The sequence below is a fragment of the Homalodisca vitripennis genome, chromosome 7, assembly GCF_021130785.1.
Source record: "Homalodisca vitripennis isolate AUS2020 chromosome 7, UT_GWSS_2.1, whole genome shotgun sequence".
Classification (NCBI taxonomy): Eukaryota; Metazoa; Arthropoda; class Insecta; order Hemiptera; family Cicadellidae; genus Homalodisca; species Homalodisca vitripennis.
The window spans coordinates 64966109-64981922 of NC_060213.1; the positions used below are offsets into that span (position 1 = coordinate 64966109).

General features: G+C 31.7%; 1 protein-coding gene across 1 annotated transcript in view; it reads right to left on the reverse strand.

The window, feature by feature from the left end:
• Nucleotides 1-12568, reverse strand: part of LOC124366753 (disintegrin and metalloproteinase domain-containing protein 11) — a 492839-nt gene extending 480271 nt beyond the window's left edge. Inside the window, exons 1-2 of the mRNA XM_046823354.1 lie at nucleotides 12477-12568; nucleotides 11533-11601 (exon numbers count right to left, since the gene is read on the reverse strand). Of these exons, the coding sequence (XP_046679310.1) occupies nucleotides 11533-11601; nucleotides 12477-12568 (161 nt within the window). The remainder of the gene's footprint in view (nucleotides 1-11532; nucleotides 11602-12476) is intronic.
• Nucleotides 12569-15814: the final 3246 nt, after the last annotated feature.

Here is a 15814-nt window from a genome sequence, read left to right on the forward strand (position 1 = left end):
TTTATATTTAGTCATCATGTTAAGGATAATTCGTCTGGATTTGTCACAAAGACCTTCTTCGCTTTAAGTAAATTGAAAAGTTTGTTTGGATTCGCATCAGAGGAGCAGCAACGAGAGAGAGCATCGTTCCGACGTTTCCAATCTTCCCCTCCCTACGCACCCACCCTCCCACAGCGATCCAATCCCTCCCCACCCTCCTCCTCAATATCCAGGCCACTAATAGCCCCATAGATGTTGTCTGTAATCCCTGAGGAGTAGGCTTCCAGATATTGAACTGAAACGTTCAAACTTTCATCGTACAAGTCGATAGAATCAATGTCATTAGCGCTTAGTCAAATATTTGTATCCACTTTAATTCAGGTATAAGCTAAGTACTGTGGATAGTTTTGTGTTAGTCAACCGACATAATCACGACTCTTTGGATTATGTTCATTATTGATGACTATTGGTTCGAAAGTATATATTTACCACTGCCATTCTCTAGATGTTGCACCAACTGGAGAGTTTATTTCGAAAATTGGTATACATTTTATATTTTAGATGATAAAAGGTTGAAAAGTGGAAAAATATTCACCTGAGATCAAGCACAAAAATTAGAAAATTGTATTGTTCTTTTGTAACGTAATATTTGATATTTTAAAGAGCAACTTTTCTGTGGTCAATATGATTTTTCAAATCTATAACTATTTGGTAATTTTTAAGAGATTTTGCATGCTTAGCTCTGTCATAGAGTTTGAAGTTAGAGATTAGGTGGTTTACCAGTTCTTGGAGCTAGTTTTGTAACGTATAACGATGAAAATATCTGAAGTACTTTAATGATTAAGATCTGTAAGTACGAAATTTACTTATATGAATTTACGGAATGTAACTTTAGTACTATACAGCTGTCCTTTTTTCCTGTTGTTCATGTCTATGGATCAATAACAAAAAGTAATTGCTCTTTTAAATATTAAAAACATATTTAATATTTTATATAAAAATTAAAAGATAATGACACGACTTTTCTGCACGATGGTGAACCTAAACGTTCATATATTATTATCAAAATATAGTTTATTGCTAATACTATTTAGTTGGCATTATATATTACGTCAGTTCGTTGCTTTCATCAATCTATACAGAAGTCTCTCCGCTACGAGTATCTCATGCAATTGTTGAACAATCCAAATAACTTGAGAGTTCCGTCGACAGAAACATTAATTCAGTAGTGAACAAAAGAAAGTACTAAAATATATAGCCATTAAGATTATTTATCTTTGAGTTTATAATTTAAAATAGACTTAATCGAAGGTTAACAGAATACGGCTAATTGGGCCGACAAATTTTAAGGGGCCATAATATATTAGACATTGGTCCAACTTCAAAAAAAATTTACGTTATAGACAATAATGGATTTTAATTTAAATACATCTATTAGACGAGCTACCGAATCAGAGAAGGTAACATCAGTCTTCAGTACCTTCTCTGGCATTCGCGGTTGTCTTAACTGAAAGATAATTAAATTCCGGAGCTGAATGTTCCACCCTCTTCTCCTCTACATCAATATTTTCTGTTTACCGCGCAGCATACGTCTTTGGCATCTTTGTTCTTGAAACTGGAATCTAGGGCAATGTTCTGATGTAGACATTAATAATCAAGAAGTATTGCATAGTCACTTCCAATTGGTTTTTGTTGAAATTTGATCCAGGAAAGTGTTTTTATATCTTGCGTAAAACAGTAATGTGCTGGCCTTTCAAAAATACAAATAGCCGATTAAATACGTTACACCAATAAATAACCATAATAACATTAAATAACCATATAATACCATACCATATGTTACCACATAATATAAAATTAAATGTATCATTCAAAACCATTCAAGACATTGCAGATAAATCGATACTCGTCAAGTTTTCAGTATAATCAGGACCTTTATAAATCACTGCTTGTACTCTAAGTTGCTCCATATCCCTAGAGACTACAAAGATTATATCAATTAAGCGCGCTTCAAAGCACTCAAAAATCACAGAAGACTTTAAGGAAGAAAATTATAATTTGTAAAATTGACGAGGGAAGAAGGATTTTCTGTTTAAAACTAATTATATTATTGAAAAAGTTGTAAAGTAAGATCATAACAATGTGTATTACATAATTGTGAAATTGAAGTTGAGGTTTTCTTTCTTCCATACGCTATAGCAAATTGAAAATAGCAGGGACTAAAATCGCAAGGAATATTTTTACCACTACATTTATTGATTTAAGTTTATGGATACATGCGTATTTGCAAATTAATCTCCCCCGCCAGTTTCATTGTACAGTAGGTGCGTGCATTGTAAAATATAAATAATTTTTAAATCTTATAATATTCATCGTCACGTTATTTTATACTATTTTTAATATGTATTTGATGTTAGTTCATACCAAATTGTAAATATTTTGCAATATATTGAAGGGGAAAAAATTAATATTAAAGGGAAACAGTAATTTCTCTTATGTACGCGGAATCAATATTTACATAAAAGTTACTTAAATATAGAGCTTCCTACCAATTTTAAAAAATGTATAAGAAACATTGCATGGACGTGTATTATACAAACGTAACCTAATTGAAAACTATGTGCAGACGGTTAGATAAATTCCAAAGGATTCATCTGGTTTACGTAACAAATCACATATGAACATCCCATTTTACTGAGGCGTACAGAGATTTCAATATGAGAACGCATAGCATCCATGTGCTAGATATATGGCGGGGTCTGCACTTGAGGAAAATTGAAAATCTGGTGTGTGGGTTTCCTCCAGCGGATAAGATAGCTTCGGTGAGGGCTTTTCCAATTTAACTAAATCCACCTTGTCAATAATGTGAATATCAAGCTTACATGTTTTCAGTTAGGATTTAAAAAAGAACGCATTACTAAGTAGGTATATAATTCTAGTAAATATGTTTCTCTTCTTATTTCAAATAATTTTATTATACATTTTTTTAAATCATACTTTGAAATTATATTTAGTTTTTGTTTGTATTTGGAATGAAAATAGACCATCTTGGAATGCATATATGGAATACGCAAATTACTCACTGGTTTAGTAACTTCACATTGCATTACTACAAATAATACTGAATAATAAAATTCGATATAGGTATATAATGGATTGAAATATTAGAGAAGAAAAAAACTATGTTCACAAAATAAAAATGAATACTGTGTAATAATTAATTTAACGCATAATGCATTTAATTGTAGTGAAAAAAAAAAACAATGCATAATTATATTAATGATTTGTAATCCTAATAATAATTATATTTGTTATTAAATTTGAGTTAAAAATTTATTTATAAATGTTGAATATCAAACGTAATATAATAAAAGTCAGCTTATAAAATTCTAAAAAAGGCTTGATTTTGAAATTTATTTATATTTGATTTATACTACTATAATCATTATAAAAATTGGGTGAGCGTGTAGATCCTTGCATTATACATTATTATAGAGTGTAGAGAAAGATAGTTCATCCATATGTCTCACAACCAAGGTCAACGATAGTTTTAAATGTTGTCACTCACAAGCATTTAAAAGTTGTTAAGTGCTTGAAGTGGGCTACAGAAACTTAAAAAAAAATAAAATAATTGACTTTAAAGTATCGGGTTAAGCTCTGGCTCTATATCCATAGGTTAAATTTCCGGGGTAAATAAAAATTTGCAATTACCTTTGGACTGTTTTCCTGTAAAAACCGTCATTGTAATCTGTTAAAATACCATTGGCTTAGAAAGAACTCATTAAAAAAGAGTTAGGACGAGAAAAAATACGATACAAATAAATCTTTATGTAATAAATGAGATTAAATAAAGATCTGAACCAATACAGGCCTCTTAGTCGTTCCCTGGAACTTCGTCAACTGGCACTACAACTTCGAATTTGAAGCACGTTTTCAATTTAGAAGGACTATCCACGTATATACTATGTGGCCTAACCAACCTAACTGCAGGATTCCACCTTAACAATCTATAAAAACCTTTGTACCATGTATTAATTTATCTTAAAACGTAGCGTGAACGTACTAATTGGACTGTAAAATAAATTGACACTCTTAATTAAAATAATTGGGATCTCTGAATAACAAGTAAATTTTTTCAGAAAAAATAAGTTAACTAAAATTTAAAATTCTTGTATTTCGTAATAAATTATTTACTTTTATACAAGTGCATGCTAATTTAAAAAAATATTGGTTGTTATTAAACACTATGCATAAAGAATTTAAAAATTACTGGTTCTTTTAATTTCGACACATAATACTATTCTGTAATAGTGCTTTTCATTATAAATGTTAATAATTCTTAAATATAATTTAGAAAATTTTCATTTATGAGAGAAAGGTTCGAACCCCTTCTGAGCCTCATTCTGCCGTTCCGCAATGGCCATTGCCCTGTGCGAGGATCTTACCTATCAGAATGTGGAGAAGATTAATGCCAAGGTTCGTAAGATTTGAAACTGCACTATCTCTTAACTCAGACCCCATGTCCGATGTTTTTGGCCACTCGGAGATCGGCTTTACCAAAAGAATGAATGATTTTTTAAAAAGTCTTAGATCCCAAAAAATACACAAAAACAAGATATATCACAAGGTTTATTGGCATTATGATTTTTGATAACACTCGGAATTACTAAAAAATGCTCTTCACACACGTGGAAACGTTAAACATAAGATGCATGCAAACGGTAAAGAATGTCTTTAAAAACAGTAATGACAATATAATGTTATTTTATATCACAAACGATAAATATTGTGCGGAAGGTGTGCAGAGAGCTGAACTTAAGTATAGTCTGCAGTGTTGTAATCTTATTAAGAGGACGCCCTTATATCTGGGACACATAATGCAATGGAAGTGCTTTGCCGTTGAGAAGATAACAGCAGATAACCTTAACAACATTGAAAATGCTGTGTTTAAGAGCCAAGGAAGCAGTAGGTTGTAGTAGATAACATGGCTTCTCAGTCCCGTAGTGGCAACCTTTCTCTCCTGGAAATAATATTTTATTTATTTATTCTTGGCACGACGCGAAGTATTGTTTTATAAATACACATAGGTAAGCTAAAAAGTTTAGATGAAATATATCAGAAATACATCCTTATTCTGTCGTTTAATAATATATATCTATATACAAGTAGAAATTGAATTTAATTCTATGAGAACACAGTTTAGCTCAGAATTTGCGCAATTACTTTTAGTCCAAGAGTACGAAAGATGTTTCATTTTAAAGACAATTATAATGCATAAAATACATACTTTTTAATATTTAAACGATAAGTTATAAAAATAGTAGATTCTATCCTGAATTATGATTTAAAATATGAAAAACTAAAAAGCGTTTTAAAATATATTAAAAGTTATAACTCTATGACTAAAAATAATGAAGTATAATATTATTTTTGCAAGATTACAAATAAGATTGCAAAAATACGTTTTTTAGGATCAAAACCGGAAAGGAGCCAAAATAAATTAACGTAACTATACAGAATTGTCTGAGTGATTCTTTCGGGGGTGACTTTATAATTATCAATGGTTCCAAAAACTTACGTTGAACTGAAAACATTATTTTTATGTCATCCGTTACTTTTCTTATGTATTAAAATAAGAAATCAATGAAATTATATTAATAGGTTATATTAAAATAAGAGTATATGTATACAAATTAAAGAAGTAATGCTTTATTTTACTGGGTGACTAGAGTAAATAAGCCCTCTCTAACACGTAACCTGGGGACCAATAGCTTAAAGGTAACTTCTGAATAACCACTATTGGCCGATAAAGCGGACTGTTTGCGAGGACATGATCGCTCAGCGGTCACCCATCCAAGGAGCAGCCACGCTCGACGTTGCTTAATTTGGTTAATTTGCGAAACTGCCATACTCGTTCACCAAAAGATGACTTGTTGCTGATGACACAACAATTTTAGCTTGATAGGTATTTTTCAAATGGGATCGTTAAAATTTTTAACCCACTTAGAAACATTTGGGTGAACTCATATTATTTTAACGCAGTGTAGAACGGTGTGTTTTACGAAAATTTTACGTTTCAGAATGAAGTTATTAAATAGTGTTGCACATCATTACGTAATCTACTATAAAATAAGAACTTACAGCAAATTTAACGTCTTGGAAGTAAAAATCACGATATGTATTAAATAACTGAAACATTTTCCTAGTTAATGGCATTTCTCGTCTCAGATATTTAAAGGAGCTTAAATCAAAATCACATTTCTTGTCGACGGGGCGCCATTTCTAACTGCGCAATAAACTGGGTAAATATTTGGCGCACAATTGAGACTCCATTAGAGGTCCCAGAGGATGGAAATGTCATGTTCAGAGTCGCTTGCAAATAACCAATCCCAGCGCGAACCGTCGACACCGAGTTACATCTCGGCTCAGGCTTTCCGTCTTGTTATTGGAGTTATTTGTTCGCTACGTACACTTCCTTAAGTAATAACTACAAATTTCTGAGATGTTATTGATAAACAGTTTATTTATTATAATAAAAATATACAAAAATATAAGTTTATGTATATTGTGGAATTAATCTCATTATCTCATGAAGGAATCATGATTTTTCATCGTTCGGGGACACAAAAAAATCAATAATACTACGTTTCAAAATTTGCAATCTAATCTCTTCCTCAGGTGAATAGCCAACTAAACTTATAACTACAGACTAGGTTAAAATAAACAAATCTAACTTCTGCATGTCACAACGCTCTAGTACTATTTATTTATTTTACGTATATTGCAGGTCTGTGTTAGATTAGTTATTTACCTGAGAAAGAGATCAGAATGCAGATCTTAAAACGTATTGTTACCAATTTTTTATCACTTAACTATGGCAAATGTCTGGTAAAAATCTTGTTTACTACACAATCGTAAAAAATCATCTCATTTTAGGCGAGCTATATGCAGAAAGGTTTTCAGAAGAAAAGTAATTAAGGTTATGCCATCAACAAATTAATCTTAAGTAGTTACATTCGTTGCAATTATTTAAAGTAAGCTAATTTAATTACCCTAAAACAAAAGTGAAATAAAACAACAATAAAAACACACGAAATGTGGTTAAATGTATTCAGGAAGTAGTCCATTAATCCTTGGAGAAGGAAAAACAAATATAAAAAGGAAAAGGGCCAGAGATGTATGGCTCTCTTCTCTTAAAGTTTACACGTAGAAAAAAGACTTCCTTTTCCTGTTCCTCACTGAGACCAAACGCAGGTTTATCTTATCTTTAATTGAATTTGGTAAAGCGTTTTCTATACTTTGAGAGAAGATTTTTCACACGCAATGTTAGTGTTGGGACTCTACATTCTTTAAAAATTGTGTTCTTTTCCAAAAAGCTTAAAATGATTAACAAATCTGATACCTCACGCTTTCAAATAAATAACGATTATCAGTAGTAAAATATCCATAGGAGTTTAATATTCAACAATGTATTTAACAGTAAACATAACAAAAACTACGAATCTGTATATAAAACATCTTTTAGTATTTTGTCTATCCTTCAGTTAGGGAAGAATTTAAGAGAAATATATTTTAACAATAGTACTCTTATTTCGTTATTGCAACCACACATGGCGTGAAGGGCGTATTGAGATCCATCTATCCATCTTCAATTTATTCTGCATAACTAACTACCAAAGACTCAAAATTACAGAACCGAATAAAAATAACATTTTGGGTCAATGTTCGTCTGATGGAAGAAATTATCTACTGAAGTGTAAATACTACCAAATTCTGATGTTTCATACGCCTTAGCAATCTAAAAAAACTACTATTATAATATGCATTTCCGTTAAGAAACGGCTGCGGCCTCTAAGATCCCAGCTCTGCCCCGCTGGCTGAAATCGGTTCTATTCCAGTTATAGATACTATACATTATTTAGATCAATCTCATGAATTAAGCATGATCTTATTCTACTTACTACGAAACTGCCTATCTGCTCACTCACTAATAAGAGAGACAAGATGGTCCCACGATCTTATGGTGACAAATTGTATTTTGTCGACTCTGCCAATTATTCTGTTTGATAAGATCCCCGCACATGCCAGTGGTCCACAAGAACGGACAGAATAAGGCTAAAAATGGATCAGCCCCTCCTTTGGTGTGCTTTATTAATAAAAAGGATAAAACCTTTTTTTAGGAAATTACACTTTTTAGATCTTTGCATACCATTAATACAAACTTTAAACAATAGTGGGCAAAAAATGGCAACATGCAGAAGACCGTTTTAGTAATTTTACTGCACACGTAATTAAGTGCATACTTTATATTTCTTATCTCTCAAATAACCTTGAACTAATTCTTAGATCACAACTGGTACAACCAAACAACTCAGACTTATCTAGCAAGATTCCATACGAAACTGAATCGAAAGCTCAGTTAGCCCAAGTAAAAAAAACCCGCTACTTTATTATTTATTAATATTAACATTAACGTTTTGGATACAATGCGATGCACTGAGTATCGTATATCTATTGTAAATATTATAATGTGTGTTGTATGTTTTTTGACTTATTATTATTAAGGTTAATTTGGTTAATATAGGCACTACATGGATTATTAATGTAATTATTAAAATGATAGACTGAGAAATCGTCTTACCCACAGAGTTAAGCTGTTTGATACATCATTTACAACTGTAACAGGATGGGAGTAAGTCTCAACTATTTCGCCAGACAGTGACATCGCTCAACATCAGAATGTTTACTGTCTCAAACGGGGAAACTTATTTACAACTTCGAAAATTTTACTTAAATTGTTTCAAACTTCCTATCACTTTGAATCACAGTAATTAAATAAGTTTTTGTATTACATACCAAACATATTCCTGTATTTTAGTGTAATTTTTACGTTTGTTTATTGAGGACATATTTAATAATCTCTCTCGAGCTATCTTCTATGATCGACATAAATAATACTACTAGTTATGTATTCGGTATGTTTTTACTACAAAATTTATCGGTTTCAACTGAACCTTTTTAAACACACAGTCGTTAGAAGACAAACCCTCAGTTACAACATTACAACTTTTAGATTTTTACGATTTATTAACAAACGTTACGCCCTAATAGACGATATTTTATGACAAAAAACTATTAGCACGCACGATGTCACGGTATTTCGGTCGCGTGGGGACTTTGTATTAGGTATCAAGATTTACCTTGAAATACCCCTTTGCAATTTGTTCCCTTTTCTGGGGTTATCAAAAATATTTTCATTCCATAAAAACTATATTATTTCTCAACTCTAAAAAGAGGGTTTTCCCTAAACCTCTTACACCTTAAATCAATGGAGGATGTCTTAAAATAGTAAAAAGTTAGAAGGGAGTATTTTAGGTTTTATTTACTAACTATACCGTTTAGTATTTATAGATTATATTGTACTTTTGGAGTTGTAGATCAGTGTTAAAGCTTTCTCACTTTTCAAAAGTAGTCTCCGAGAAAACAGGAAAGGGGTTTGAAGACTGAGCTTTACAAGTTCAAGAATTTTGATTTGGTATTAAAATCTTCACTGATTTCTGCTTTGATTGTATGCTGATCCAATATAATGCTAGCATTTTTCATTATATTTTTGCAATGCATTATAGTGCAATAAGAATAATGATTGTGTATAAAGTACTCGTATATAATAACCCTAAACAGATATTCCAATAAGAGCAAAATCTACAAGTATGTTGAGGCAGAGAACAACGGACCCTCAAAACGTCTTTCTAATATAACAGTTAAGCCGTCTTTCAATTAAAACTCTACCCAATGAATCCATGTTGGTTATCCGTTTTATCAGGCCGTATGGTATATATATATATATATATATATATATATATATATATATATTATTAGATTAAAAGAAAAAATCAGTACTACGAAGCGGAAATTAACTTTAATATGGATAAGTGTGTCCCCTAATCCTAATAGAACTTTTGTCTGGTTTTCTAACCAATTTCTGATTATTATCCAGTAATGTAACTATAACGAATTAAAACGTTTACATTGCTGTCACATACTAAGGCTAATTTGGGAAATAAAACAGAAACAAGAAGGTGACGTATTAAAATGGAAGGATTTTGGAAATGTATTAGTTTTAAAACCTGGGACGTGTATAACGTGGAATTAGGATGCAGAGATTAAAGTAAGTATATACTGCTATCGTAAAGTTGAGGATAAAGTACAGCTCGGTCCTGGTCTGAACACAGTGTGTCTTCAAAGCGCGCTAAATCTCTAACTTTGGTCGTAAATACGTCGGTCGCCGGAAACGGATGTGCACCATTTTAATGGATTCGCCTGGCGCAGTTTTCAAATGAGTTGCTCGTTAGTGAAGGAGACAAAGTTAAGAATAATGCACAGGAAAGGAAGCGCAGTTCTGTTTTGTTCAATATCACTCTCTAAGTATCGTCTCTTGCAAAAGTATAATGGATTAAATACAACAACAATAAAACTCTAAGGAAGAGAGAACGAGCTGGTAAATTTCTCTCCGAGTTGTGTGAAAATGTCGGAAGTGCACTGAAACGGATGGATGTTATTCTCACGAGAATACATTGTGTAACTGATGCAGCGCCATAAATGAGTAATTTTAGTTCGAAGTTCTGAAAAATGTGATTTGAGAGTAACTGTAGTAAAATCTTTGTTTACGTCTTTGAGCACTGCGCTAATTTAGTTATTGTTAAAATTCTGTTTAGAAACTGTCAAAAACAAGTAATTTTAAATCAAACTACAACAAGAATAATGGTTAGAAACTAAAATAAGCAGTAATATTTCAAATTGTGAATACTTTTAAAATTTACGCTATACCCATACTTGTCCAGAATCAGCATGTTTAGTTTAATACTGAATAAAACCTCTTCGATCCAATATTGCAGCCAATCCAATATCCAATAATTAAGTATTTAATATTTCATTTTATTTCCCTTCTAAGAAGGCACGTGTACCTGTTGCTATGGACACACGTGAGTGTCCTATTTGTTGTTTCTCGTTATTGACTCTGCAATCTATTAGTTACTGTAGTTATTTTTAGTGAAATACTGGGTATATAGTTTTGCTGGGAGTCATTTTAAAATATTATAGTTTGGTTTTACTTAATCAATCATTTCCAATAAGCAATGAATAAGTCTGTCAAATATGACTTTTAAGTTCTTATTTTTTCGTAGCATTGTATAGGACAATGCTCATTCTTAAATATTAATAATGTGCTTCCGAACCTTATGTGACTTTTCTTGTGATGTTTATATTCTTTCATTATTACTATAAATTACAAACAAAGTTTTGGATTTCATTTCTGAATAACCATTAAAAAAATGTAAAAATGCTGTTGACTGTGTATTAGTTACATTTTTAGACTAAAACACATACTTAATGAACAAAATAAGAGCTTATGGCTGTTTGAAGCACGATACAGATCTTCGGAGCTAAAAGCAAGATAGCCGCAAGATCAATCGGGTTTTAAAAGCAAATACTTAGAAAACAGTTCATTAACCTATGGCAACATATAATTCTAGTGATAAATGTAGTTTAACTCACCCTAGATCGACCGCGCTGAGAGCCACCGTAGGCTGTCTGGGTGTTCCCTCCAGTGTACACGGGAGAGAACTGGAACATAAATGTCTCTCATTAGATCGTACATTCGACACATAGAATAAACAGTGGACTCTTCATCAGTTGTATCAGCAGTAGCATAAAAACCGCTGATTTTCTTGCGATAGTAAGCATATAAAGCATAGTAGCTGAAAGAAATATTCTTACAAAACTTTTAAAATTACACGAATTCTTAAAGTCAAAATAATGTTAGGAAATGTTTTTGGAAACAAATACTAGAGAAAATATGTTCCTTAAAAAGATTATAAATAATATTATATTAGGAAACAAATATCTAAAGATGGCAGACGTAAGAACCTGTATCATCAACTGCTAGATTTATCATGTACTAAACACTAAAGAAAATAATGGCGTGTTTAAGGTTTAACACATTTTAGTGGTGGTAAATTGTCTTTATATACATTATATTTGATTTTCACTTTATTATGCTGGGATTTGATCTTCTTTCTGTGTTATATTTTAATTACATAAAACATTTAGAAATCGTTTGTGGTAAAAATGCTTTTGCAACAAAAAGGTACCTTGATACAGCACACAATAACACTAATTAAAATTAAACTATGTACTTAGTTTTTGGAAATTTGTATGAATGTTATATTTTAACAGACTGTCAATGTTCAAGTTCTTAAGCAACGCAACGTTCCAAGGACTTCGTAGGCTCCCAATCAATTAGTTAGCTTCCCTTTGACTTTCCTGCTTTTCTAGGATTTAGTCAGCTTCTAAAATCTGCGCAAGCTCCTCCAGGGCATTCTCCAGTACACCAAGGTCTTAATAGTAGCTTATCAAAGACTTAGAAATTTTTAAATATTCCTTTTAACAGGATTCAGAGGAGTTAAGCTCCCAAATACTTTATCAGCCTACCAACGTACCAAGGACTGAACCAAATTCCCGAGAAAGTCACCAGCTTCTCAAGTAATTCACCAACTTTCAAAGTACTTCGCCAGGTTCCCAAAAGCTTCATGATGCTTCCGAGGACTCCACAAGCTTTTCAAGAACTTTGCCAGATTCCCAAAAACTTCACTGGCATCCCAAGAAATTCTTCAGCTTCTCAATGATTTTATGTATTTGCAAGGATTTTTGCTAACTTTGCAATGACTTCACAAGCTTTTCAAGAACTTTATTGCCTGACCTTCCCATATATTTATCTCAAGAAATAGGCCAGTGCATTTAAAGTCAGTTATGTGGTAGCTATAAAGTTATCAAACCATCTAAGTCTCTAGCTTCTCCTCCTACTATTACACATTTTTCAATTAATTGAAATAAACTCTCTAAATTACTCTAAACCCTCTACTTTCTAACTTTGTAGTATAAATAGTACGGGCTACTGACTAATTCAATAGGATTTATTACATGGTTCGCTGTAAGTTATAAACTGAATAGGAACGTGGACGGTTTGAAGTAATATAGTTACCAAAACAGGCAAGAGCAAACCTATTATATTGCAGCCGGTGCTCTGTACATGCACACATGTACCTGACACTGAGATGTGTAGTCACTGCATATATGGTATGGAGCTAGGTTGTGCTGGACATTATTATCCGCTATAATGCAGCGCCCATTTTGTGTTTTTAATTTGTGTTAAACCCCATTACTCCATCCTTGATATAAACATTAGAACATTATTGTTTATGTCGTGTAAATCGTAAAATTAAATTTTGTTTGAAAATCATACAATTCAATTGAAATAAGTTTATAAAAAGCGAATTGTGTTGTTTGATTTCGGTAAATTTTCAGTATCTAAAGGGCACAATAAAACAAAGCTTAAACTAAGTTACAACTCTCAAAGTTTCACATCTAAATATAAGACAATGGTAAAAGACATTAACAAATGCCTCAAGTCACTGCGAGTTACCAAGTTACAATAAAAGTTTCTTCCATGCTGTTTGTCTGGTGAAATATTCGCTAAGTTAAGTACGGCATGACTACATTGTCATTGCTGTTGTGGTACTTTATACACTCTTTCTTTTCAATTCTCTATTTATATGTTTACACATTTGTATAAGGAATTCCTGCACTTGAAAATTAAATGCGTGATTGTTTATACAGTATCAAAGGAACTTTTTCAACAAACGTTATTAATCTGTTTTGAAATTCATGAAAATGTTTCCATAACATAATAGATTCACTATTTAAATTTTGATTGAATATTCGTTGATTCATTATTATTTTTCAAATTTATAGCTACAGCTAGAAATAACAAGCAAAGAAATAATAAACGGATACAATGGTGGTTTGAAGAATCCGACATAACGACACTTTATTTAGTCAAAATTTTTAGTTACAAAGACCAAATTCTCTCTTTCTATCAAAAGTCTCAAAGACGACTTTGGAAGGAATATCTGTTCAATTTTTTACGAGAAAATCAGTTGAATCCTGAGGGACCAAGAGAGACCTATGTTCCAAGTTCCAATTTTCTAGGTCTGTTAAATCAAGAGTTGTTACGTAGACAGACAATAAATGTCATACGAATGATTTGTTGTTCTTAAAAAAAGCTAGTACCCTTAATCCTCTAACTAAAGGTATTATCGGTTACTTGAAAATGTAAAATCTTAAAAAATACTTTGTGAAACTTATAGAAAAACTCCTAATTAGATAAAAATCAGTTCTTTGATTCATAATCGTTGATTTGATGATTGGAACTCTTCTATCGTTGAAGAGTTCCATTGAAACGAACACTCTGGACGCTTCGAGTACTAGAATATATTCTCTTCTTATAGCTCTTAGTTTCAGAATATAAGCTTCCAGCTTGAAGACTGAAGAATTGTAGCGTTTCTGTTATTGTACCAGTCTACGATTAAAAACGTCCATATTTACGCTTTCCCTCCAGAAATACTTCTGGAAATCTATTTTAATGATCTGTTATGTACGTAAAAACAGTCTATAAAAGACAGATATTACATATTTTCCCTATAAATCGCATACTTGCATAGTTAAAATTGATTTAACCTATTATAAGCGATTTTGAGATATGTAACTTTAGATTTTTTAAAGAAACCGTTGTCATCTAGTACAGTTTTTATTTGTAAACGGAACAAAATTATAAAAAGCTAAGTACATAGTAATCCTTATTATTATAAGTTTAAAAATGATGGCAGTAAAGATAAATGTAAATCAGTAAAGTAAACCAAATTAAAGAGTAGTGCAGTAAGTTTATGCACATTTTGTTACACATACCTGTTACATTACATTTAGTTTGTTCAACAAACTGTTATGACGATGCACAGACATAAAGTTTAAGCTCATTAAAACTCAGCTCGATGGTTTAACTAGAGTTGCGACTACTTACACTAGTTAGCGCCATATATGACTGTTCTAGTGGTTCTTGAATCACACCGTGGTACAAATCACGAGCAACGATAGTAACTGTTACTATTGTGATCCGGTTTAGGTGTAACAGTGAACAAGTTGAAGCACGTAATCTAGCCAGAGTTGTACCAGACTACTAGATGCACCCGGTGCATTGTCAGTGCTCAACTGCATCTGACAGTGCATTATACCGTTGCAGTAATGTACCTGTGCATTGTTCCTCAGTGTCTTTTTCAAACTATTAGTTTTAGTCAAGTATGATTTATAATGTGTGTTATCAACCTAAAATAAAATTTTGCTGTATATAAAAATTGAAATGATATTTAGTATTTCTTATTAATTAAAAAAAAAACTGTCTAATAATGTTTTAGTTCATATTCGTGACGTGAAGCCTTCTATTTTTAACGAAAACATCTTTCGACCGAATAGGTTCACACAATTTTTTTTATTTCTATAAAGATCTATAACCAAATGTGTAATTCGATCTACTGACTGACAGACGGAATAAGTAAGAGGTCTTGTCACAACTGGAATATTGGCAATTTATTCTCATGGGACTTCATGGGGCAATCTGGAAAAAAAATTTAAGATGCGGACAAATGTTTTATAACAAAACGTTTATATATCGATACATGCATTTCAAAATCCCATTCATTATTTTATATATGCCAATAAATAACGGAGTTGTAAATCCTTCGAAACTCTGCTTTATTGGAACAATATGCAGCACTAAATTGTTAATGACCATTGACAAGAAAATTTTTTTAAATAAATTTGATCATACCACCTAATTTCTTTTCTAGCCCCTTGTGATGGAAATTTTGTATGCAATTTGCATATAATCGATTTTCAGAAAACCGTTCTGGATACAAAAACATCGGTAATTACAAAATGTCTAGGA